The sequence below is a fragment of the Pelophylax lessonae genome (assembly GCF_965119305.1).
Source record: "Pelophylax lessonae genome assembly, chromosome: 13".
Lineage (NCBI taxonomy): Eukaryota > Metazoa > Chordata > Amphibia > Anura > Ranidae > Pelophylax > Pelophylax lessonae.
This window is the reverse complement of record NC_138780.1, coordinates 97,326,817-97,354,023: the sequence shown is the minus strand read 5'-3', so window position 1 is coordinate 97,354,023 and position 27,207 is coordinate 97,326,817. Positions and strand designations below refer to the sequence as shown.

Here is a 27,207-nt window from a genome sequence, read left to right as displayed (position 1 = left end):
AACTCCACTTCACAATAGGACTCGGTCTCAATGGGCATCAATCACTTATGCAGCAAGAATGATTTACCCCAGTTCCTGAAATGGCTTGCCTTCCATCCACATTCCAGACTGGCGTTCTTCACCGGAGATCCCACTTCCTCTTCGCCTGCAGCCCGAGGTCCGCTGTGATTCTGTACAGTTCAATTTGTAGGTGTCTGAACCATACACTAGGGATGTGGGCATATAAACACGCCGCTCAGGATAATGCAGCGGAACTGCGAGCGTGTGTCTCACTGTGTAATCACTTGCAGTGTGTTCCTTCAGCGTCTAGAAACCCCGCCCTACTAGTTTCATCTATTGACGTCTACTAGGAGCGGCAGGGCCGGTGAAGAACGCCAGTCTGGAATGTGGATGGTCCTTCTGTGTGGAATTGACCCTCTTCTCATCACGATTCTAACTTCTGCTGACAATTTATGTTTTTCTGGTAAGCAGTTAGTGGTTTTTGGTGGAGGCACTGCTTCTTTGGAGCTTTCTTTGGAGCTATCTGGTGTACACATACACTTTATTTGGCGAATTATCATTTTAAATCTGGTAAGCAGATTGCACTACAGGTGGCGGTTCTTGCACTTGGTGTGGTTTTTACCATATAGTTCTCTCTATACAATGTATAGTTTATCATATCAGTTTTACGCTATGGGATCCTATATCATTTATTTTCCATGTGTACGGTCTAATGTTTGCTGAGACATCTTGAGCTACGAGATCACAGTGGAATTTGATTATTGGATACCCCTCCGGAGTTTGTGGGTGCCATACCCTCCTATTGGGCGTATTATCTGAAGCATTCTGGTAAGGAGTTTGCACAACCAGTGGATGTTCACCTTCACTCAGTGGATTTCACGTTTATGTTTGAATATATATATAAAGACTCAAGGACTTTTGGGACTTCTTTTTTTTCATATTTAATACTTTGTGTGTTAGAGCACGGATTCACTATTTAGCGCGGCTTACTTATATATATATTTTTTGTTTGAGTGTTTGTCACACTTTAAGCTGCTGCTCATTAGCATACTAGCTTAGCGCGGTTATTTTTTACATTAATATTATACATGTGTTCTAAATAGACGCTTTTGTTAGGATAAAGGTATCCTAATGCCATTGTTTTTTTTTTTTTTAAAGGATAAGTTCACCTTTAACCACTTAAGCCCCGGAAGATTTTACCCCCTTCCTGACCAGGGCCTATTTTGCGATTCGGCACTGCGTGATTTTAACGGACAATTGCGCGGTCGTGCGATGCTGTACCTAAACGAATTTGATGTCCTTTTTTTCCCACAAACAGGGCTTTCTTTTGGTGGTATTTAATCACCTGTGCGATTTTTTGATCATGCGCTATAAACAAAAAAAAGAGCGTCAATTTTGCAAAAATAACAATATTTTTCAAAATTTTTTATATGAAAATCGCAAAAAGCGTATTTTGCTTGGTTTGCACAAAAGTTACTGCGTTTACTAACTAAGGGAAAGATTTTTGTCATTTTTGTTGGTTTTTTTTTTTTTAACGAGTAATGGCGGCGATCTGCGATTTTTTTTTTTTGCGGGACTGCGACATTGCGGCGGACAGATCGGACCCTTGACTGACATTTTTGACACTTTTGGGGTTACCAGTGACATTACTGCAGTAATCAGTGCTATACATATGCACTGTTACTGTTAAAATGACACTGGCAGTGAAGTAGTTAACTTTATTGGCTGCTAAATTTACTTTATTTACTGCTAAATTTACTCATCTTGTCCAGTTTTGGAAGTAAGATGATTTTGCCATTACTATTAGAAGGGTTATTTTTATGATAAGGTAGTGAAGCTGAATGATACCTAGCCTATCCTTTGAGGTGATTATTAACTAAAATAATAACGGACTATAAAAAAATAGAATGAATTCCCTATTTTTTTTCACAATGATTTTTACAGTCCTTGTCAAGCCACAGTTACCCTGGGAGCTTGCGGTGTCTTCCTCTGGATCACAATAGCTGTAGCTTGTAGGAGGTTAAAGTGCGGTACACACTATAAAAATATCGGGCGAACGATCGTCCGATTTTCCTCACTGTTTTACATCACACCAAAATTGATGAACGAAAGTTCGTACAAAAATTCTCGTACGACAAAGGCTTTTTTTTTTTTTGTTATTGTTTCTTAAACATGCGCAGGCTTTCTTTTCTGATTTTTCTTGTACGAAAACGGTACACATTAACCGAAAATCGTTTGTTCTGTTCCCATACGAGAATAATTTTGGGGTTTGTGCCTTCGGGAATTTTCGTAGGAAAAATCTGAATTGGTTTCGAAAGTTGTGTACACACTATACGAAAGTTGTAGGAAAGTCCTTTGGACGAAAATTCTCGCCCCATTTCTTATAGTGCATACGAGCCTTAACCTAAGGAATTCCCGTATCTCTCTTTCTCGTTTTCAATGTAATATCTAGTGTGGACTGTTCATCAGCCTTAGCTCCCTGGTTTCTTTACACAGCACAGGTTTTCTTTTGTACATTCACAGCCCACTGGAAAAATTGCTGTCTACTTTTCCTGGTGTGGGAGGCGAGTTGGTTGTATGTAAACCCCCCCCCCCCCCCCCCCCAATGCTGGTATCTTCAACTGCACTGGGGATAAATGCCGACATCATGCACTGGTGCAATTGATTCTTGTTTTGGGTCTCCGCCCAATCCCCCATTTACAGTATATTTCCCCCTGAATTAATGTCAGCTTGGTTCTTTTCTGATACCACAAGTGGTAGTAACTGCTGGGACTATAGCTACTTTTAAAAGACTCTTGGACGTACATCTCAAGGATCAAATGATTCAGGGGTATGTCAAATAATTACGTCCACACACCTACACAGGTTGAACTGGATGGACTATCGTCTTTATTCAACCTCAACTACTATGTAACTATGATACCGACACATTTGCTGTCTGTTTCTTTATTTCCTAATGCTTGGGTCTTTTAACCGCTATTTTGCAGGGCTTGAATCCTGCAGAAACGCATTGGAACGGCGTTCCTGTACTTATTCTACAACAGGAACGACATTCCCGTTCCCCCCGAGCGCCGGTAAGCCCAGATTGCGGGTTCCCAACCCGCCATCCCCGAGCATCACTGTTAACATAGCCAGCACTACAGTAAGCAGAGACGATGCTTCCTGTATAGCGCCGGCTTCTGTCACAGGCGGAGTGATATCAAATGTACTGCGCCTCCGGCTGTGACAGGACACAGGAGCCATAGAGGAACGACTCTGCAGATGGGAGGGAGGTAAGAAGAGACATGAGAGGAGGGAGAGAGTGAGACACATGAGCGGGACACATGAGAGACACATGAGAGAGAGACACATGAGAGAGAGACACATGAGAGAGACACATGAGAGAGAGACACATGAGAGAGAGACACATGAGAGAGAGACACATGAGAGAGAGACACATGAGAGAGAGAGAGAGACAGAGAGGAGAGACACACGAGAGAGAGACACACGAGAGAGAGACACACGAGAGAGAGACACACAAGAGAGAGACACACGAGAGAGAGAGACACACGAGAGAGAGACACACGAGAGAGAGACACACGAGAGAGAGAAACACGAGAGAGAGACACACGAGAGAGAGACACACGAGAGAGAGAGAGAAACGAGAGAGAGAGAGAGAGAAACGAGAGAGAGAGAGAGAAACGAGAGAGAGAGAGAGAAACGAGAGAGAAACACGAGAGAGAGAAACACGAGAGAGAGAGAAACACGAGAGAGAGAGAGAAACACGAGAGAGAGAAACACGAGAGAGAGAAACACGAGAGAGAGACACACGAGAGAGAGACACACGAGAGAGAGACACACGAGAGAGAGACACACGAGAGAGAGAGAGAAACGAGAGAGAGAGAGAAACGAGAGAGAGAGAGAGAGAAACGAGAGAGAAACACGAGAGAGAGAAACACGAGAGAGAGAGAGAAACACGAGAGAGAGAAACACGAGAGAGAGAGAGAAACACGAGAGAGAGACACACGAGAGAGAGACACACACGGGAGAGAGACACACACGAGAGAGACAGAGAGGAGAGAGACATGGGAGAGAGAGAGAGAGAGAGAGTAGAGACATGGGAGAGAGAGACCGAAAGGAGAGACATGAGAGAGAGACATGGGAGAGAGAGATAGAGAGGAGAGACATGAGACAGAGAGGAGAGAGACAAAGAGGAGAGACATGAGACAGGAGAGACAGAGAGGAGAGACATGAGAGAGAGAGAGAGACAGAGAGGAGAGACAGGAGAGACAGAGAGGAGAGACATGAGAGACAGAGATGTAAATAAACATGAACACACACTTTTTTTTATTTTTGAGGTTGGGGATGGTAATCTTGGGTGAGTTCCCACACTTTATTTCCCAGGACTTGACCCCTACTATTTTGTATTTATATTCTGAGACCAACAGAATCCCTATGAGTGCAGCTATTTTGTAGGTGTGACTTTTCAAACCATTGTACATTTACACAGCCAGCAATGCTTTTCCTTTACAGATAAATCTGCAGTTTAATAAAGGCATTTTTCCTATAAAGTATCAATATACTGTAGTTTGTATATGTTGTGTTTTGTTGGGACCCTCCGGGATTGTAGCTGCAGTCACACATCTTCCACTAGGGGTCACCATCTGTCTTGTCTTTACATGAACAAATTGCAGAACCACACTGAAAAATAACATCATGATAATTGCAACCTTTTGCAGGATGCTGTGGCAAGAGTATATGGAGTATATTATCATTTTTTAGGAATTGCATGGGAACAGGAATGGTATTATATCAAATACTGCCTTTAGGGATATGTAATAGTAAAGCTGATACTGACAGATGAGTCTTATGCTCTCAGATTTATGTTGTAGGACAAATGACTAGTGATTAAACTGTAAGATTTTGTTGTGAGCCTTATTTAATGGCTTAAATGGTTTGCTTTTGCTGTGTGTTTATTGCATGGCAGATGATATTGTTCAGCTCCCATTATTGTAGTTATTGGCAACATATAAGTCATTAAGGCCACACGGGCTTCATCTTGTATAAGTGATGTGTACAGCTTTACAGTAAGTTTTTAGCAGCATTGTTGAAGGCTTTACAGCGTTTTTTGACAAGTTTTAATAGCGCAGAAGTTTATTGCAGGCCTGCTACTGTGTGCTGGCATTTGTTGCACTCTTGTTAATATTTTAATATTTCCAAGTAGGATCCAAAGGTTAGAAAGAAAGCTAAAAACTTTACAAATAGTTTGTAATAATTTACTGTACACACGGTGAAGTCTGTATATACATTGCCTTATAACTGAACAAGTTATATTTTACTTTAACAATAGAACTGCAGTCACGTAGCTAAATGCAAAAAAAAAAGTTAAAAAGGAAAAAAAAAAAAGACATATGCAGTAGCCAGAAGGGTTACACCCATTGTTACAATTCTGCAGCTTCTTGTGTCACCTTCCTACTGACTGACTAATTAAATAATATTGTGATACTGCTTAGGTCTTGCTTATGCTATCCTCTATCTTTAAAGTTCAAGTCTTCTTTTGTTGTTAATGTTCAGTAAATAGCTAGTCCTCAGATAATAAAATTAAAAAATGTAGCTTTGTCTGCAATACTCACCTACTCTTCAGCATTATCTCCTGTGGTTTAAACCGCTCTGTGATTCAGGACCAGTCTTCTTTCAGGTTGAATACCACCCATCATCATTCAACCTACTTCCTTTAAAAGTAGAGCTTTATTGACATGCTTCCCTGGCAAGGTTTAATGGAAGTCCTGGCGGTGCTGTTCCGTCACCTGTTCCACTATAGCCTCGAGGTCTGCCTTGGTGGGGAGCGACCGGAGAAGGGCCCAGATGTCCTGATCGGTACCACCATTGCCCGCCGGAGTGGATTGGGCCACGGAGAGAGGGCTCGAGCCGCCATAGGGAGCGGCGCCGGGTGCAAGGCAGGACATCGGGTGGGAGATGTAAGAGTCTCAGGCCCCAACTCAGAGCGCGGGCTCAGAGCCAGTACCCTCGGTGAAGAGCTAGAGGAATCGGGGGAAAAACCTTCTGATAGGAGCCGCGGAGGAGGCTTAGAGTTCCCTTTCGTCTTCTTCTGTTTGTGGACGCTCATTGCAGCGAGAATAAGACAATAAATAGCCGATTTTGGTGGTCAGGGAGTGGGAGCACCAGCGGGAATCGTCCTCACACCGCCATGACCAAGCCACGCCCCGGTGCTGCACATTTAATGCACCTGGCAAGGTTTAATCTCATCGCCCCCCAGGTTTGCTCCCTGCATTGAGGACCACTCAGCACTGGAGATGAGGAAAGACCCTGCATTTTACATGCTTAAAGTTTTCTGAAAAAAGGTAAGTATAAAAACAAAATGTGTTGGGGTGGGTGGAATTGGGATTTAAACTCCCCAAATACCTCCTTCTACCAAAATCTTACAGATTATGTAAACCCAGCATTTCATATTCCTGATCTGGGCCTGCTGTACCATAAACTCGTATGGAAAAAGTATGCTGTTCTTTTTGTATTGCCTCCTTTATGTGAAATCCCTGGTGTTCCTGTCAGTCCCTCTGCTTTTCTTTTAAAAACTGTCCACACTAGGCAGTAAAAAACACACCATGGTCAGTTCTCGAGTTGTGCTAGGAACTGAGCCTGCTTTTCTTAAATTATTACCACGACCCTGCAAGACTCCAAGTCTGATTTCTGCTGTGCAAAAGATAGTGGGGAGGTAGGAAGACCAACTTTAGACACTTGTACTAGCAGTATGTAAGAATATATTTACAGATTTGTTTCCGCCGTGATATTAGAAAAATTAGAGGGAAGTTTTATAAGGAAGGATGTTCCTTCACCTGTGCTCTTAGAAGGTCATTTTTCCTGCTAGAGGCAATAGGAATTGTTGGAGAACAAAAATCACCCACATATACACATATGTTGAACCTGTGTTATTTTTCAACCTTGTAAGCTATGTAACTAACTGGATATATTCACAAAGACTAAATGGAAATTATGGTACAGAGTTACTGTACCACATCCACAAGGTATGCGGGAACATTTTGAGGTAAAAATAGATGAATCCCATTTTAATTGTTAACCTGAGGATTAACATTGCATAAAACCATGTACAATAAAAAACATTTTGTCAAAAAGTGTATAATTCTGTCCAACTCAAATTCCCATATAAATTACCCCACATACTGTACCTCTGACCAGCTGTATAAGAATATTGGACTAGGTCTGCCACAAACACGGCCATGTTGTGCAATAATATATTTCCATGTAAAGTGCTGTTTATACAGGGGGATAGGGATTACTCAATGTGTTTCTTACACATTACAGACAATGCTTCATCGGAAGGTTATTGGAGGTATATCTATAATAATCAATAAAATACTTGAGTAGAATGAAACAAAAAGTTGTAATGAGAAGTGGATGTCATATGTACGTCGGATAAGTATTTTCGAACCATAAAAATTGCCCACAGGAAAACTCTGGGACAATAAAAGAAAGACTGGACCACTGCAGCTGCTATGTGGAGTGTAGTCTCTAAAGAAGATACATATAGAACACTCCAAATTAGAATGTAATCTTTAAGAAATTCATCAAAAGAAGACCAAACATACAGCCTTAGTAATTATTATTTACATCAAATACATTTTCTAACTAATACTCTAATGTGGGGTATTATATTTGTGACTTCTTTAGGGACCACAGTCCATAAGACATCCCTGGTGGTCCAGTCTTTCCTTTATTTCTATTTCTATTTCTATTTTTCTATGGCACAATTGGTTCAAATATACTTACTAATGAATGTATGATATTGATTTATCATTACAGTACAACAGTTTGAGTCCTTTTTTCTGTTGGTTCATATTACCTATGTATTTTATATGATTAATGTGGATATACCAATATTCCTCTCATGAGGCAGACCCTATTTTGTCTGAAAAATGAGTTGAGTGATCCCCATCTGACGGTTTTAACAGCACTCTACACGAAAATATATTACTGTTCAAAGCTGATTTGTTTTGTGCCAGGCCCATTTCTATTCATTTATACAGCTGGTCAGTAGTATGTGGGGTAATTTATATTGGAGTTTGGGTTACATCGAACTATACACTTTTTTGATAAAAATTATTTTTATTGTATATGTTTTTTCCATTTTAATCATTATGTGAGTTCTCTATTTGGTTGTGCTTTGATAGCTACGTCCATCCAGACGTATTTTTGATAAGGGTAAATGGAAAGGACATGCACTATATTGTCAAAAGTATTGGCACACCTGCCATGCACATGAACTTTAATGCCATCCCAGTCTTAGTCTTTAGGTTTCAATATTGAGTGTTTCCACCCTTTGCAACAATAACAGCTTCAACTCATCTGGGAAGGCTGTCCACAAGGTTTCGGAGTGTGTCTATGGAAATATTTGAGCATGTTTCCAGAAGCACATTTGTGAGGTCAGGCACTGATGTTGGACGAGAAATCCTGGCTCACAGTCTCTACTCTAATTCATCCCAAAGGTATTCTAATTTTGTTGAGGTCAGGACTTTGTGCAGGCCAGTCAAGTTCCTCCACCTCAAATTCACTCATGTATCCTGCACGGGGTCCTGACCTCAACACCTTTGGGGTGAATTAGAGGGGAGACTGTGAGCCAGGCCATCTCATCCAACATCAGTGCCTGACCTCACCAATGCGTTTTGGAAGAATGGTCAAACATTCCCATAGACACACTCCTAAACCTTGTGGAGAGCCTTCCCAGAAGAGTTGAAGCTGTTATAGCTGCAAAGGGTGGGCCAAGTCAATATTGAACCCTACGAACTAAGACTGGGATGCCCTTAAATTTCATGTGTGTAAATGCAGGCGTCACAATACTTTTGACAATATACAGTGCCTTGCGGAAGTATTCGGCCCCCTTGAACTTTGCGACCTTTTGCCACATTTCAGGCTTCAAACATAAAGATATAAAACTGTCATTTTTTGTGAAGAATCAACAACAAGTGGGACACCATCATAAAGTGGAACAAAATTTATTGGATATTTCAAACTTTGTTAACAAATAAAAAACTGAAAAATTGGGCGTGCAAAATTATTCAGCCCCTTTACTTTCAGTGCAGCAAACTCTCTCCAGAAATTCAGTGAGGATCTCTGATCCAATATTGACCTAAATGACTAATGATGATAAATAGAATCCACCTGTGTGTAATCAAGTCTCCGTATAAATGCACCTGCACTGCGATAGTCTCAGAGGTCTGTTTAAAGCGCAGAGAACATCATGAAGAACAAGGAACACACCAGGCAGCTCCGTGATACTGTTGTGGAGAAGTTTAAAGCCGGATTTGGATACAAATAGATTTCCCAAGCTTTAAACATCCCAAGAAGCACTGTGCAAGCGATAACATTGAAATGGAAGGAGTATCAGACCACTGCAAATCTACGAAGACCTGGCCATAAACTTTCAGCTCCTACAAGGAGAAGACTGATCGGAGATGCAGCCAAGAGGCCCATGATCACTCTGGATGAACTGCAGAGATCTACAGCTGAGGTAGGAGACTCTGTCCATAGGACAACAATCGGTCGTATACTGCACAAATCTGGCCTTTATGGAAGAGTGGCAAGAAGAAAGCCATTTCTTAAAGATATCCAAAAAAAGTGTCGTATAATGTTTGCCACAAGCCACCTGGGAGACACACCAAACATGTGGAAGAAGGTGCTCTGGTCAGATGAAACCAAAATCAAACTTTTTGGCACCAATGCAAAACGTTATGTTTGGCGTAAAAGCAACACAGCTCATCACCCTGAACACACCATCCCCACTGTCAAACATGGTGGTGGCAGCATCATGGTTTGGGCCTGCTTTTCTTCTGCAGGGACAGGGAAGATGGTTAAAATTGATGGGAAGATGGATGGAGCCAAATACAGGACCATTCTGGAAGAAAACCTGATGGAGTCTGCAAAAGACCTGAGACTGGGACGGAGATTTGTCTTCCAACAAGACAATGATCCAAAACAATAATAAAGCAAAATCTACAATGGAATGGTTCACAAATAAACATATCCAGGTGTTAGAATGGCCAAGTCAAAGTCCAGACCTGAATCCAATCAAGAATCTGTGGAAAGAACTGAAAAATGCTGTTCACAAACGCTCTCCATCCAACTTCACTGAGCTCGAGCTGTTTTGCAAGGAGGAATGGGCAAAAATTTCAGTCTCTCAATGTGAAAAACTGATAATATGATGAGACATACCCCAAGTGACTTACAGCTGTAATCGCAGCAAAAGGTGGCGCTACAAAGTATTAACTTAAGGGGGCTAAATAATTTTGCACGCCCAATTTTTCAGTTTTTTATTTGTTAAAAAAGTTTGAAATATCCAATAAATTTCGTTCCACTTCATGATTGTGTCCCATTTGTTGTTGATTCTTCACAAAAAATGACAGTTTTATATCTTTATGTTTGAAGCCTGAAATCTGGCAAAAGGTCGCAAAGTTCAAGGGGGCCGAATACTTTCGCAAGGCACTGTAGTTTATTTAAATGTATAGAAGATGTAGCTAACTAGCATTTATATATCGATCAGGCTTCTTCTCTGAAGTAATGGGCACATATAAACAATTGTAAATACTAGTATTCCTAGTATTGCCCTGATGATGTCATTGTTTCTTTTATGAACTGTAGAAAAGTTACGTGTGGCTCTGCCTTACCACTTAGTCTTTTCATTAACTTTATCTGCTTGAAAGGCTCTCTGACAAATTTTCGGCAGTGTAAGGTTCAGTGTCTGTGTGGGTGGGTAGTATCTGTCAGAGCTCTGTATGAGTGAGTAGGGCACTATAATCCATTTGCCACTTTTGAAATGTGATAGAGGCTGACAGAGAACATACCCTCCTTTTTTGGTGTTTATTCACAGCATGTAAAGTAGTAATAAGATGACTGCAAGAGAAAAATCTTTTGGATTGAGTAAAGCACGATCCAGAAGGACCACGGGGAGAAATGGAGTGTATGGAATTCAGATAGGAAATCTTGTACAGCTCTTATTGCCGGGGCTGTACACTTGTGTGCATGTTACTGTAAAAGGTGCATCTCTCTACTGTGACTTTTTAAAATACTTGAAACAAAGATACCTTATTAATAATAGTGCATATGCTGTTTTTGGAGTATGTTAGTTGCTCTGCCATCATCATTATCCTAGTTTTGTACTATATGTACCAGGATTGTGGCCAAATTCAAGACAGCAGTGAAAATAAAGTTTACAGTTCCAGAGCTCTTTTTTGGCATAATATCCCCACTTTTTTCTCATCTAATAGAATTTGCCACCAGTTTCAAAATGTTTAAAAAAAGTGTATCTTAGCCCAAAATCAAAAATGTAATATATATTGCAGCTTACCAGTACTTAAATGTTGTGGTTGTATTAACCCTGGTTGTACTGGTCCTGCCTATAACTCAGTTCCTGCCTTAGGAGCAGCATAGAAACATAGAATGTGTCGGCAGATAAGAACCATTTGGCCCATCTAGTCTGCCCAATATATCTGAATCCTATGAATAGTCCCTGGCCCTATCTTATATGAAGGATAGCCTTATGCCTATCCCATGCATGCTTAAACTCCTTCACTGTATTTGCAGCTACCACTTCTGCAGGAAGGTTATTCCATGCATCCACTACTCTCTCAGTAAAGTAATACTTCCTCATATTACTTTTAAACCTTTGCCCCTCTAATTTAAAACTGTGTCCTCTTGTGGTAGTTTTTCTTCTTTTAAATATGCTCTCCTCCTTTACCCAGTTGATTCCCTTTATGTATTTAAAAGTTTCTATCATATCCCCTCTGTCTCTTCTTTCTTCCAAGCTATATATGTTAAGGTCCTTTAACCTTTCCTGGTAAGTTTTTTTCCTGCAATCCATGTACTAGTTTAGTAGCTCTTCTCTGAACTCTCTCTAGAGTATCTATATCCTTCTGGAGATATGGCCTCCAGTACTGCGCACAATACTCCAAGTGAGGTCTCACCAGTGTTCTGTACAGCGGCATAAGCACTTCTCTCTTTCTACTGCTTATACCTCTCCCTATACATCCAAGCATTCTGCTGGCATTTCGTGAAATAATTACTCCTAAATCCCTTTCCTCAGATACTGAGGTCAGGACTGTGTCAAATATTCTATATTCTGCCCTTGGATTTTTACGCCCCAGGTGCATTATCTTGCACTTATCCACATTAAATTTCAGTTGCCAGAGTTCTGACCATTCTTCTAGTTTTCCTAAATCCTTTTCCATTTGGCGTTTCCCTCCAGGAACATCAACCCTGTTACATATCTTTGTGTCATCAGCAAAAAGACAAACCTTACCATCGAGGCCTTTTGCAATATCACTTATGAAGATATTAAACAAAATTGGTCCCAGTACAGATCCCTGAGGTACCCCACTGGTAACATGACCTTGTTCTGAATGTTCTCCATTGACTACAACCCTCTGTTGTCTGTCACTTAGCCACTGCCTAATCCACTCAACAATATGGGAGTCCATGCTCAATGACTGCAGTTTATTGATAAGTCTTCTATGTGGGACAGTGTCAAAAGCCTTACTAAAATCTAGATATGCAATGTCTACTGCACCTCCACCATCTATTATTTTAGTCACCCAGTCAAAAAAATCTATAAGATTTGTTTGACATGATCTCCCTGAAGTAAACCCATGTTGTTTTTCATCTTGCAATCCATGGGATTTAAGATGTTCCACAATCCTATCCTTTAATAGGGTTTCCATTAATTTGCCTACTATTGATGTCAGACTCACTGGTCTATAGTTGCTCGATTCCTCCCTGTCACCCTAGATTGCTTTCCTGATTTAGACTACAAACACATCCTCCTCCCTTTATCTCTTACATGCTGGGGTGGTTGTAGCTTACAGAAGATAGCTGAGAAGGCCAAAAAAATTGTTTAAAATTTTACTCCATGTCACAAGAAGTGACAATTACCCTGCATTTTTATCATGATCAATGGGTATTTTCTGAACTTGATGTACTTACCCTAAATATGGAAAATCTATTTAGCCACAACATCTAAGGCTTGCTATACATTATACAATTTTTTTTGTACAATTTTCCTTTAGATTTACCAAAACTATATAAGATGAGGTCAAGCCTAAACACTTTCAATTTTTATGCATTCAGGCAGGACCTGACACCACATCGTTTTGTTTTTTGTTTTTTTGGAAAATAATTTTTTAAAACTTTTTCTGACATAGAAAACAGTTCAAACAAAAAAAAAACACAGTACTACCCGATAAGAACCCTACTAGGTAGTAGCCTAACTAAAAAGAAAAACTAGCTAGGCAAAAAGATAATCCCTCCCTCCCCCCCCCCCCTTTCCCAATAGTGCAATATTCTATAAAGTGCATAGGAAAACATACAAGAACATAGTGCCCCACAGCTAACAATAGCTCCATAACAGAGAAGTATCTTATATGAAAAGAATATGAACCCCTTATCCAAAGCTATTTATTCCAGTCCACGTGAGAAAACCGTACATTTAGACTGTTACTACGATCTCCAAGAGAAGATTTAATCCAGGGTATCAGTGGCTGACAGCCAGTATTGCCATACCTTTTCTAACTTTTGGGGAAAACCCCTGCTTAAGTATGGGGCTTTAAATAGAGGCAGAGCTTTATTAATAATACCCTTCCAGTAAGACAAAGAAGGGGCCTCTGTCTTTTTCCAGCATAACAGAATGACCTTGCGTGCATAGAAGAGGCAGAGTGATAGGAGACTATTTGTGCTCTGTGCAGTGCTACCTCCTCTACCAGGCCTAATATACAAACCAGGACTGTCATGGGGACTGGGAGGGAAATAAAGTCCTGAAGAGTACGAGTGACCCCCGTCCAGAACTCACATGTTGGCTGACATTGCCAGAATATGTGATCGAAATCTGCATTTTGATGCTGAGAGGTGGTGCAGCGCCAACATTCTGCCGGGCCCGTGCCATATATAGTGGCTATTCTTGCTGGAGTATAATAGGCTCCATAGAGCAACTTTAAATTGAATATATCGGTCCCTAGCCAACATCAGAGTCCTGAACGGGTGGTCCCACATATCATCCCAATCATCCCCCTGAAAATTGGGTATTGATGGCATCCAATTGTCCCTACATATAACTAGTGCTTTCAGCCTTTCAACAAATACCTCTTTTTTCAAACCTGCAACAGGGGTTACCGCAGCGATTCATTGCACAACAATCGCTCCAGAGGAGAAGACCTAATCTCTAGGGTTTCAGATCCAAATTGTGCTAAGAATCCATGCCGCAACTGCAGGAAACAGAAGAAATACCAATTTGGAAGGTGGTATTTCGATTTTAATTGGTCGAACGTAAGGAGTCCCCCCCCCCCCCCTCCACCGTGATATCCTTCAGTTGTTTGATACCCACTCTGGCCCACAATACAGGGTCTGGAATGCCATCAAAATGGGGAAATTTAGGATTGAACCATAATGGGGCAGTTGGTGAACAAACCAGAGCATCAAGTTACATCAATACCTGCACCCTGTCCTAGGCACGTAAGGTGGCACCCATTGACCCAGCCAAGGGGGACACTACTTGGGGACCTCTATAGACCAGGTAGTAAAGAGTCTCTGTGATCAGTATGAACTCAGGAGTGCGGCCTCAAGCACTGTTACTGCATCACTGTCGTCTCCCAGCAACCAGCGCCTTAACACAACCATCTGGCCTGCCAAGAAGTATTTGAAGAGATCCGGCAGTGCCAGGCCTCCTTGCCCAACAGGCTCCTGTAGATTACGAAACCCTATCCTGGGATGATGGCCATAATAAGGAACTAAACCTGGTAATTGCATGTCTAAAATATGAACAAGGAACCCAAAATGGAGAATTACGCAAAAGATACAGAAATACCGGCAAGATTTTCATCTTGATAAAGTTTACTCGGCCTATCAATGAAAGGGATAAGTGTCCCCATGCCTCCAGCTGTGTCCTGACTTTAGAAAGTAAAGGGAGTACATTTTGTGACATATAGTCTCCTACTCTGGGTGCCAAGGTACTTAAACTCAAAGACCCAGGGTATAGGGAGCAGTCTGAGCCGCCTTAGCCTGAGCTCCTGCATCTATGGGCATCACGTTAGATTTATCCCAGTTAACTCTTCGGCCAGAAAAATGTTCTAAAGTGTTTAAAACCTCAAAGACTGCTTTAATAGACTATCAAATACTTTGCATATGCGCTCCTGGGTCGCAGGATACCTAGGCGCAAAATGAATGATAAAGGTGCCACATCCTTGATAATGGAATTGGAAAAGTAGAAAGAAAGAATTTTGGAATTCTTATACTTTATTGGTATATATTTATTAGAAACTCACAAAAAACATATATACAGAGACAAGAATATTAGGAAATGACAGACAAACAATTTACATACAATAAAATAAGGCAACAAAGCCTCAAAACAGTGTGCAAATAAAGTCACACAGCATAATAGGTAATTTGCAATTGATAACGGCAATCACATGTATCACAGAGTAATATATATTCATAAGGCGGCCATAGAGAAGGATATACAACCATCTCTGGGGGTCGTCTGTACAATGCGAATAAACAGATGTTGAATTTAATCCAAGTTGGGAAACTAATTTTAATACTGGTGCCAATAAAGTCCAAAATTCTTTCTTTCTACTTTTCCAATTGCTTTAATAGACTGTCTAGGATCCTGTAAAAAAAAAGTAGCAGGTCGTCCACGTAAAGGGCAGTGCATTCACATATGTTTCCAACCTTAAGTGCTCTTCCCGCCAAAGTTGTCCGCAGGGCAATGGTTTTGGTTCTATTGCGAGTGCAAATAGAGGGGGGAAAGCAGACACCCCTGACGTGTACCCCTTTCCACTGAAAACTGAGGAGAAACTGCCATGCCTAGCCGCCTTAGAACTGCTGTAAAGCAAAGATATCCAGGTAAGAAACTGGTTTCCAAACCCCTTTATAACGTAAAATCTTGAACATATAGTTCCAGTCCACAGAATCAAAGGTCTTTGCCATATCGAGTAACACCACTACCCTCGCTCCAGGGTTGACATGATCAATATGTAGGTGTGCAAATAGCCTGCGGAGATTAGTGTCTGTGGATTTCTGAGGAATTAAACCTGTCTGATCTATATCCACCAGGGTGGTGATAACCTGTGATAACCTAGTAGCCAGTATCTTGGTTAAAATCTTAAGGTCCTGATTTAAAAGAGCGATGGGTCTGTAGGATGAACACTCTAAAGGATCTTTACCTGATTTAGCTAACAAAATGACCTGAGCTTCCATAAGGGAGTCAGGGAGAACTTGGTGTTCCAAGCAGAAATTAAATAGTGACTGAAGTCTCGGGATAATATCCTACATGTGCAATCTATACCATTTCACACAAAAGCCACCTGGGCCAGGGGATTTGCGAGGAGGAAAGCCCCGAATCAACGACTCTATTTCTTTTACTGTAATGTCTGCCTCTAAACTGCCCCTATCTGGAGCTGAAAGAACTAGATTTTTTAGGGAGGAGAGTAAGCACTCCAAATCCTGTTCATTATAAGGTGAGATAGGTGCGTATAGTGCTTTATAATATTCCACAAAAGTGTCTGCCGGGTCTGTAAGCACGGATCCCTGCACGTTTCTAATGCAGGGGACTTTCGTCTGAACCCTCTGTTCTGCCACCAACATAGCCGGCAGCTTGCCATTTTTATCACCTTTTTCAAAAAGGGATTCTGCCCTTTTGGTCCCGGTATGGATGGTACAAGGAACAGCCTTATTAATAAGAATGGATATGCCCCTAGAATAGGTAGAAAATGTAGCATGCAGAGCACGCTGGATCCAGGGGCGACAAAAAGCCAGAATCCTGTTACCATCCAAATTAATCTCCTGCAAGAAGACTATGTGAGGTTTATGTTTGAAAAATTGGAACATCAAGGCTTGACGAAATGTGTCACTTAGGCCTCGGGCGTTACAAGACACCAGATTAACTACCGACCCCAACATATGTAATCATACAGAAAATCTCTAAATACTGTATAACAGAGTAAAATTGAGAATCGAAGGACACCCGAGGACTCCAAGGAATCCTTAGTTCTTCCGGTAGCAAATGCAAGTATGATACTTTGCACTAAAGTTCAAAAACAGTCCCCAGTCCCATATAACTCCCTGCCGCTATGTAAAACACGCAGCGTTCTCCCAAAAACATGTCAAACAAGTAGAAGAGCGTAACTTAGAAAAGTCAAAAAGAGGAAAAAGGAAAAAATGAAATTTGTTAATCCAACAGAAAAACGTCACAGGGCTACTACGGCTTTGTGCTTTTAACAAGAAAAAGAAAGGCCCATTGTAGGAATATTGTCTCCTTTGCTCCATGGCACACGAGCAATCTTCCAGCTGAAAGGTCATAAGGATTTACCTTCTGGTGTGTCTGAAGCTCTCATATATCCAGGCATTAGTGCTTCCATTAGGTGCAGGATCCATGCCACTGAACTCCAGTAATGACAGAGGCCTTCTACTCTTAGCTGGCAAACTGGTTAGAGAATCGCAGATTGTTGATCTAGTCCTTGGCTTTAATAGGTGTGTCAAAGAACCTGAGGATGCCCTGATGTGGTACTCTCAGCCGACTGAGATATAGTATGCTGTACTTGATGTTTTTCTCGCAAAGTCTGCGCCTGACCTCGTTGAAGGACCGACAACACTTCTGCATCCGGGGAATAACATCACTCTGGTGTTTTCATATGGCAATTCAGGAGAAATCACCAGCGACTTTAATTCTGCTATCTGAGAGGTATGGGAGCCCTGCTGGTCCTCCACCATGCCAATTCATCTGCTTCTGTAAGCCTTCCTCAGTGTAACAACCTGTCAACATCAGGTACCCGCTCCCCCCTCCTCCCCAAAAAGTGCCAAACTTGGTAGTGGAGGGTACGAACAAGCGGAGGTTCCCCTTTTGGCAGTTTGTACTTTTATGTTTAACCCTAGGTTGTTAATTGTTTTGGGTTTAATTTGTGATAACACTATCCATGGTATAACTGATCTGGTCCTTTCCACTTTAATCTTATAGATTCATTTAGTGGACTGCTATCCTGTCTTTGTCACTAAATAAAGAGGAGATGTGTTCTGCTACTCTCCTCTTGCAAACAGTTACAAAGACATAACTTTCATTTATTTTAAGAAATAGCTGAGAGAAATATAAATATGGTGATATTGTGAAAACATTTTTTTTCATTATTTTTACTGAAATGTGATTTAGGGTTTACCATCCAGGAATATGTATCTGCCAACAGTCTTAACTAGACAGGCCTTAGGTTTATAGAGCTGGAGATTTCTTAGTCATAGTGCTATATGCTTGTGCTAGGGCTCATGGAAAAGTAATGTGTTAATCATGGTTTGAAATGAGTTTCATTTTTCTGGCTGTATCAGATGCCTTGGTTTTAAAATTGTTTAAGCTGTCTAAAAGTAAATAGACCTCCATAACACATATCTTGTCAGGCTCTCAAAGCATCCTTTGTTCTTCTGTATTATGGTCAATAAAACATGTATAATGACTGGCACAAGTATTCATCCTTTTGGACCATTCAATATTTTGTAGTGCTCAAGCCTATAAATTAGATACATAGTTGGGGTTTTATAAAACTGCTCTACACAAAATGATCCACAATTTGGAAGTGGAAGAAAATTTATTTTAGAAATAAATAAAAAAATAAATAGTTTTGATTGCAAATATTTTCACTCTTTTTGGTGTAAAAATAGAAAGAAATATATATAACATATACAGTACATAAGCCATATTGTAAATGAATGGTAATTTAAAAGTTACTTTTCCTTTTCAATCTGCAACCACTGTAATTTTCTGTAAAATTCAATGAAATATGGCGCAACATGAAGGCCTTCTGTACACAGTTGGGAGTACAGAATGTTCCCAGAAATGTCAATTTCTGCTTGTGTGATCTGGCTCACTGATTTCTCCGGAAGTCTGCAGTAGGTCACAAGTCATATTTTAGGCATCCTCTGCAACAAAAATGTATATTTTGGTGAGATTCTCCAAAATGGTGCATTACTTTTAGAGGAATGCCAATACTGCAGCTTTCCTCATTAGAACAGTACAAGTACATCAGCTGATTAAAGTATAACTGCAGGCAAAACTTTTTTTTTTTTTTTTTAGTTTTGGATATAGTGTAGAAGGGTTAGACCCCATGTAAGATTTTATTGCTGTCTGTGTCTGTGTTTTGGTAGCCTGGGGGTCCCCAAATAATTCCCTTCATTTGCAAGGATTTCATCTCACTTCCTGTTTGGCTATGGGACAGGAAGTGAAGCGAAATCTCTCCATTGGGACACAGATGGAAAAAAAAAAATCTGTCGGGGTTATGACCTTCCTTTACTCTATCGAAAAAAAAAAAAGTTTTGCCCATAGTATTACTTTATTACTGAAAAAATTGTTCCCATTCAGATTAACTATGCACACAAAAAACAGTTTTTAAGAGCAGAAACAGGAAGGAATGTGTAACAAAGTTTTTTAAAATTCATGCAATGTACATTGATGCACTATAAATGGGAAAGGGGAGAGAGGGGCAGACAAACCACAATGCAGCTTCCATGTGTAAGACCTGTACATGTTTCCTTCTCATGGCTCATCCTGGGTGTGAATGCCAATCCTGGGTACAGTTCAATAACACTGAGATCCCTTGCTGAGCACCCTGTCCAGGCCACACAGTCACACAGGCAGGCGCAGTGGCTGAGACTCTTCAGTGATTAAAGGTCTGCCAGTCGGCTGTGTTTGGAGTTTAGCTATTTGGGTGGACAGAGCCTGATGTTGAGACACTAATTCCCAATGTAATTCGCCTCACCTTAGCTTGATAGTGAGTATAGCCTGATATGGAAGCTGAAAGATTAGTTCCCTCTTTAGGTTCATGTTCCCTGTGTTTGGCAGGAAGCTGATGCTATAGCTGTTAACAGCTGTGAAATCCACTCACTGCTGGACCTGGCAGGTAACTAATTTCTCAGTATCACTCAGCAGGCTTAATCCTCTGTCAAAGTTCAGCCCTGTGTCATTGGTTGCTAGGACTCTGAACTCTGGTGGTTTGCACCCTAGCAACCAATGAGGCTTAACCACCTCAAGACCAGACCCTTTCATCTACTTCCTGCCCAGGCTATTTTTCAATTTTAAGCACTGCCGCACTTTGAATGACAAATCAGTAATGCAACACTCCCAAAATAATGATACAAATTTTATTGGGGTGCAAAGATAGAGTTTTCTTTTGGTGGTGTTTAATCACCACTGTGTTTTTTTTTTATATATACAGTATCTCACGAAAGTGAGTACACCCCTCACATTTTTGTTAATATATTTTATTATTTCTTTTCATGTGACAACACTGAAGAAATTACACTTTGCTACAATGTAAAGCAGTGAGTGTAAAACTTGTATAACAGTGTAAATGTTCTGTCCCCTCAAAATAACTCAACACACAGCCATTAATGTCTAAACCGCTGGCAACAAAAGTGAGTACACCCCTAAGTGGAAATGTCCAAATTGGGCCCAAAGTGTCAATATTTTGTGTGGTATTTTCCTGCACTGCCTTAACCCTCTTGGACATGAAGTTCACCAGAGCTTCACAGGTTGCAACTGAAATCATTCCACTCCTACATGACGACATCACAGAGCTGGTGGATGTTAGAGACCTTGCGCTCCTCCATCTTTCCATTTGAAGATGCTCAATAGAGTTTAGGTCTAGAGACATGCTTGGCTAGTCCATCACCTTTACCCTCAGCTTCTTTAGCAAGGCAGTGGTCGTCTTGGAGATGCGTTATCATGTTGGAATACTGCTCTGCGGCCCAGTCTCTGAAAGGAAGGGATCATACTCTGCTTCAGTATGTCATAGTACATAGTTACATAGTTACATAGTAGGTGAGGTTGAATAAAGACAATAGTCCATCCAGTTCAACCTGTGTAGGTGTGTGTGACTGTAATCATCTAACATAGCCCTTTATCTCCTGATCCTTGAGATGTAAGTCTAAGAGTCTTTTGAAAGTCACCATACTACCCGCAGAAACCACCTCTTGTGGTAGACAATTCCACAATCTTGTAGCCCTAACAGTAAAGAACCCCCCACGTTGCCTGAGGTTAAAACGCTTCTCCTCTAATCGCATTGTATGTCCTCGAGTCCTCATGCAATTCCTTCGAATAAACAGCTTTATTTCTAAGCTGAGATCCCCATTAAGATATTTATAAATTGCTATCATGTCCCCTCTCAGACGTCTCTTCTCCAGGGAAAATAAATCGAGCGATTGCAGCCGCTCTTCATAGGTAAGGTCCTCCAATCCCCTAATTAGTTTAGTTGCCCTTCTCTGGACTCTCTCCAGCTCCAACACATCCCTCCTGAGGACTGGCGACCAGAACTGGACAGAATACTCCAGATGCGGTCGGACCAGAGTTTTATAAAGTGGAAGGATTATAGTCTTATCTCTGGAATACATCCCTTTCTTTATGCATGCTAATATTCTGTTGGCTTTGGAAGCTGCCGCTTGGCATTGCATGCTGTTGCCTAATCTATCATCAACCAAGACTCCCAGATCTTTCTCCATTTTTGAGTCCCCCAAGGGTTCCCCTCCTAACATGTATTGTGTTTTTATGTTTTTGGTCCCCAAGTGCAAAACCTTACACTTCTCCACATTAAACCTCATTTGCCATGTCGTTGCCCACTCCGTAATTTTGTCCAGGTCATTCTGTAGGATATCTGCTTCATGCTGTGCAGTTATTGCCCTGGCCAATTTTGTGTTGGCATTCATGGTTCCCTAAATGAACTGTAGCTCCCCAGTGCCTGCAGCACTCATGCAGCCCCAGACCATTACACTCCCTCCACCATGCTTGACTGTAGGCAAGACACACTTATCTTTGTACTCCTCACCTGGTTGCCGCCACACATGCTTGACACCATCTGAGCCAAATAAGTTTATCTTGGTCTCATCAGACCACAGGACATGGTTCCAGTAATCCATCCTTAGTCTGCTTGTCTTCAGAAAACTGTTTGCGGGCTTTCTTGTGCATCATCTTTAGAAGAGGCTTCCTTCTGGGGCGACAGCCATGCAGACCAATTTGATGCAGTATGCGGCCTATGGTCTGAGCACTGACAGGCTGATCCCCCACCCATTCAACCTCTGCAGCAATGCTGGCAGCACTCATACATCTATTTCCCAGAGACAACCTCTGGATATGACGCTGAGCATGTTCACTCAACTTCTTTGGTCGACCATGGCGAGGCCTGTTCTGAGTGGAACCTGTCCCGTTAAACCGCTGTATGGTCTTGGCCACCATGCTGCAGCTCAGTTTCAGGGGCTTGGCAATCTTCTTATAGCCTAGGCCATCTTATGTAGAGCAACAATTCTTTTTTTCAGATCCTCAGAGAGTTCTTTGCCGTGAGGTGCCATGTTGAACTTCCAGTGACCAGTATAAGAGAGTGAGAGCGATAACACCAAATTTAACACCCCTGTTCCCCATTCACACCTGAGACCTTGTAACACTAACGAGTCACATGACACCGGGGAGTGAAAATTGCTAATTGGGCCCTATTTGGACATTTTCACTTAGGGGGTGTAGTCAATATTGTTGCCAGCAGTTTAGACAATAATGGCTGTTTGTTGAGTTATTTTGAGGGGACAGCAAATGTACACTGTTATACAAGTTGTACACTCACTACTACATTGTAGCAAAGTGTAATTTCTTCAGTGTTGTCACATGAAAAGATATAATAAAATATTTACAAAAACGTGAGAGGTGTACTCACTTTTGTGAGATACTTTGTATGTATGTATGTATATATATGTATATATATATATATATATATATATATATATATATATATATATATATTTTCACACAAAGTTGTCAATTTAATTATATTTCTCAAACACAGCATAAGCATACTTAGCATTACAACCCAAAACACATTCTACTATTCCAGATTATGGTCATACCACATTTGTGAGAATTTTTCACTGTTTGGACTGATTATGTACCGGACATTGTATCTGATGAATCACACAAAGCAACCAGTTGTTTTAAAACCAATGCCTCTGTACGAGTGATTAGGGAGTATAGCTTAGTTTAGCATCTCCTGTATTAGTCCCAGTTGCTATAAGCCAAGTAAGCCTAGCCATACTGGTAAGTGGCTAACCCCCAGGAATGCCATGTTCACTAACCAGGAAGTGCAGGACGCTGAAGAAAGGAAGAAGAAAAGAGTTAATGTAGTTCCAGGATTTCAGTTGTCTGCAGGGGATAGCTGTGACCGGTGTCTCGTAGAAACCTAGTCAGTTGGACGTGCGTATGGGTCAGACTATGTGGCACTCGGAGACATGGTCAGCAAACCGGCAAAGGATCGGTCCAGGCAGCAAGAAGAAACATGATAAAAAGCAAGTCAGAGTTAGTGCAGGCAGAGGCAATACTGGACTGGTGTGTTGAAGATCAGAAACACTTTTTTGCTGGCTGCACTGGTTTGGTGACAGTGGGACTTGTGTAGCAGTTATCAGGAACACTGTTGCTGACTTACACTAGTCTGGTGACACTAGGACTGGTGTGGCGACAATCAGGGACACCGTTGCTAGCTTAAACAGGTGTAGTGACATTGCGACTGGTGTGGCAGTGGTCAGGAAAACTGTTGCTGGCTGCACTGGTCTGCTGTGTGAGCAATCAGGAAAAAGTATTCTAGCTACACTGGTCTGTCACAAATGTGGCTGGTGGGGTGGTGGCTGTGATTGGCTGTACTATTAGGGCTCCTTCCCACGTGAGGTTGGGGAGCAGTAAAACCGTGTGATTGAGACATGGTTTACTGCCCCTCAACTGCCACCCCCTTTAGCTTCGCAGCTGTGGCAGGAATTATACCCCCTGTATACCCACCAATCATATCCCAATCAAGTGAATGTGGGGTGCTTGTGCAGGGTCCAAGCTGGTGGCAAGGAGGCGATACAATGCATCCTCACTGCCTGTTAAACGCTCTTAGAAGAGCGTACCTAAAGGATCCGAGTCTTTATGCTGATTGATGGTAACACTATGACTGGTGTGGTAGTGATCAGGGACAATATGACTTGTGTGGTAGTGATCAGGGAAAATATTTACCTGTGCTCGAATCCCAATAGCTTGTATATGTATTTAAACTATCGAGTGCTAAAGGGGTGTGACCACATATTAACACTATAAATTCTGAATGGACCCTCTGCACACTGCTTATACACCCTTTCCAGCAAACTGTGCAATGAAAAAAATGTATTTTTGGTTCACACATATTGCAATACATGTTTAAGCTGGCCAACTGCATCAACCTAATCCCTCTTATGGCCAGTCCTACACTTTGCCACTGCAAATGCTACAGTGGACACCATGCCAACATGGTGCATAAAGACCAATGGTGGGGTAGAGCTACTAGGTTCAGCTCTGGTCATTGACCTGTGTTACAAAAGAGAAAAGATATACCTGTGCTTAAATCCCAATAGCTTATACATGCATTTAAACTAACGGGTGCTAAAGGGGTGTGACCACATAGTAACACTACAAATTCTGGATGGATCCTCTGCACACTGCTATACACCCTTTCCAGCAAACTATGCAATGAATAACAGTGATTTTTAGTTCACACATTGCAATACATGCTTAAGCTGGCCAACCGAGTCAAAGTAATCACTCTTACTTTTTACATCATGACACTGTTATTGGTCTTGTATTAATGTGTTCATTCTGATCAGTCACAGAGATCACAGTAGTAAGTAATGGCATCATGATTGGCCACAGCAAGCGCATTGTACCAGAGTCAATCACAGTGGCCCGGTACTGATCCACAGTATTTGGTGAACACAGCGGTCACAGATCAAGCCACTGTGTAACCCAACAGGTACATACTCCCGCCTGGCCATTTATCTACAATATCTATGAACTGGCAGTAATTTCGTTTGAATTTGTTACAGCAATAGCGACACAATTAAGGACTACCTGAATCTGTCACACATGACAACTGTTAATAAAACTGTCACAGTACTTTCAGGATTTAGGCACATGACTTTCTAATGCCAGAAAAAAATGTTGCAAATGCTTTATTGAATACCCAATATGTTTTATTACTTATTAGGATTACTGATAGAGGGTCTTTTAAAGATTGGGTTTTTCATGTGTGCCTGTTGTGTCTTTCACATGAGTCACTTGTTGAAAGATACATGTGGATACAGCCCTAACCTTCACATTTTCGTCTGTTATAGGACTTTCATCTTAACAGAGTCAATCTAGAAGAAACCCCAGCAGCAGAAAGTAGCCCCTCTGGAGCCCGGCCAAAGAAGAAAAACAAAAAGTCTTATGATCTAACCGTTTCTGATAAGTTCTGGCAAAAACATAAAGGCAGGTGTGTTGAGAAATCCTGAATCTGTACTTTTTTTCCCCATCTTTTCTCACTTTGTTGGCATTTTATTATTTCATGTTACATTTACAAGTCTTTCAATGGTAACTTTGTATAAACCCATGGTGCTCATCCCTAAAATCCCAATATTTTATAGTAAACTTATTACAGTATAGTGTTCGCTTTTTACATCACTTATAACACAAATCCCAAAAACAAGCAGTTCCTTTTTTTTACAATATTGATGACATGTTAATACTTTCTGGTTTACGAAAAATGTGCTGTACTTTCCTGTGCTTTAGAGAGAGGATGCCCCTGACCTACCTAACCCTATGCTTACTAGCAATGATATATACACAGTATATGAGTCATCTCTGTTACTCTCTCCATAGCCCCTTTCCCGAGGTTGCTGAATCAGTGCAGCAAGAGTTGGAATCTTACCGCAATCAAGAAGACGAAGTTAAAAGACTCAAAACTATTATGGTAAGGAGTTTTAAGTCACTGTCATCAATGTATCATGCAGTAGGTTTCATTTTTATGTTTTTAATTTTAGTGGCAAATTGTTTCTGTTTCAGACCCTTCCAAAATATATATTGCATAAGACCCCGTTCACACTGGGGCGACCTGTCAGGCGACCTGGTCGCCTGACAGGTCGCCGTAGGTCGCTCACCATAGAGAAGCTATGGACCCGTTCTAATAGGAGCGACACAAGTCGCTCCGACTTAGAAAAAGGGTCCGGAGCTTCTTTGGGGCCACCCGGAGCGACCTGCATAGACTTCAATGTTATTAAGTCCGTGCCGGCCGCTCCGAGGTCGCGGTGCGAGCAGCGCGCCGCAACCTATGAGGTCGCCCCGGCAAGTCGGATCGCCCCAGTGTGAACGGGGCCTTAGAGTTACAACGCCAGACATAATAAAAAGTAATAAAAATAATAAAAAGTAGGCAAGTAGTTGGAACATAAACATATTTAAAAGCAAATTACCTTTAGGAAATGCGTTCCTGTGTGATTCATATGTGATGTCAGTACGATGCGGGTTTTCAGGCGGTTCATTTGAATGAGCTGAAATTGCACTGGATTGCATTAAAGGTAGTGCATGCACTACTTTTCAAAAAAGCACCGCACCAGATCGCAGGGTACTACAGTATCACTATGACTGCATTTGTGATCTGCATTTGGAGTGGTGTTAGGATTATATTGACAACCACAACATATTGCGGTATATGTGCATAGAACGTAGGTTTCCTGCATCATGTTCCAGTGTGCCTGAGCCCTAAATTTAAACCTATTGCACCCACGATCCAGTTTCCTATGTCCTCTGTTCTACCACAGCTGGCAACACACAAAAACAATGCTTTCTTTCTGTTTATCCATGAATACACTATTTCTCTAATTTCCTGCAGCTTTACTGTACATTTAGTTTGCTAGTGTTCTGTCCTGTACTGTAAAGTGATATAGGTGTCCTCTGGACTCTATCAGTACTCTACAATACTGAAAGGGCTATAAGGCTACATTCACACAGCAGTTAAGCCACAGATAGTTTGCTGCATTCAGAAGTTGCTAAACACCGCCTTTGGCACAGCAACAGTTTGTGCTAGGGCTGCAAACAAACTGGCCAATTAGCTGCTGCCAGTTTGTCTAAGGCCAAAACTCTGCAGAAATTACGAGCCTGGACACAAACTGACAGCATCCAGGGTTGGTCTGTTGGAAGCCCTATTGGCATGTTGCTACTCTGATGAACAGTTACATGCAAACAACAGTGAAGGCTGACAGTGATTAGTACAAATCTGACAGGCGTGGTTGGCAGCTGCAGCTGTTAACACACAGTGAGGTTTATTTACTAAAGCTGAATAGTGCAAAATCAGACTCACTTCTGTATGGAAACCAATC

At 41.4% G+C, this 27,207-nt stretch overlaps 1 protein-coding gene across 1 annotated transcript in view; it reads left to right on the top strand.

The window, feature by feature from the left end:
• The window catches only part of SCFD1 (sec1 family domain containing 1), a 326,499-nt gene that overhangs the window by 110,208 nt on the left and 189,084 nt on the right, over positions 1-27,207 (top strand). Inside the window, exons 11-12 of the mRNA XM_082275124.1 lie at positions 25,189-25,328; positions 25,715-25,805. Of these exons, the coding sequence (XP_082131250.1) occupies positions 25,189-25,328; positions 25,715-25,805 (231 nt within the window). The remainder of the gene's footprint in view (positions 1-25,188; positions 25,329-25,714; positions 25,806-27,207) is intronic.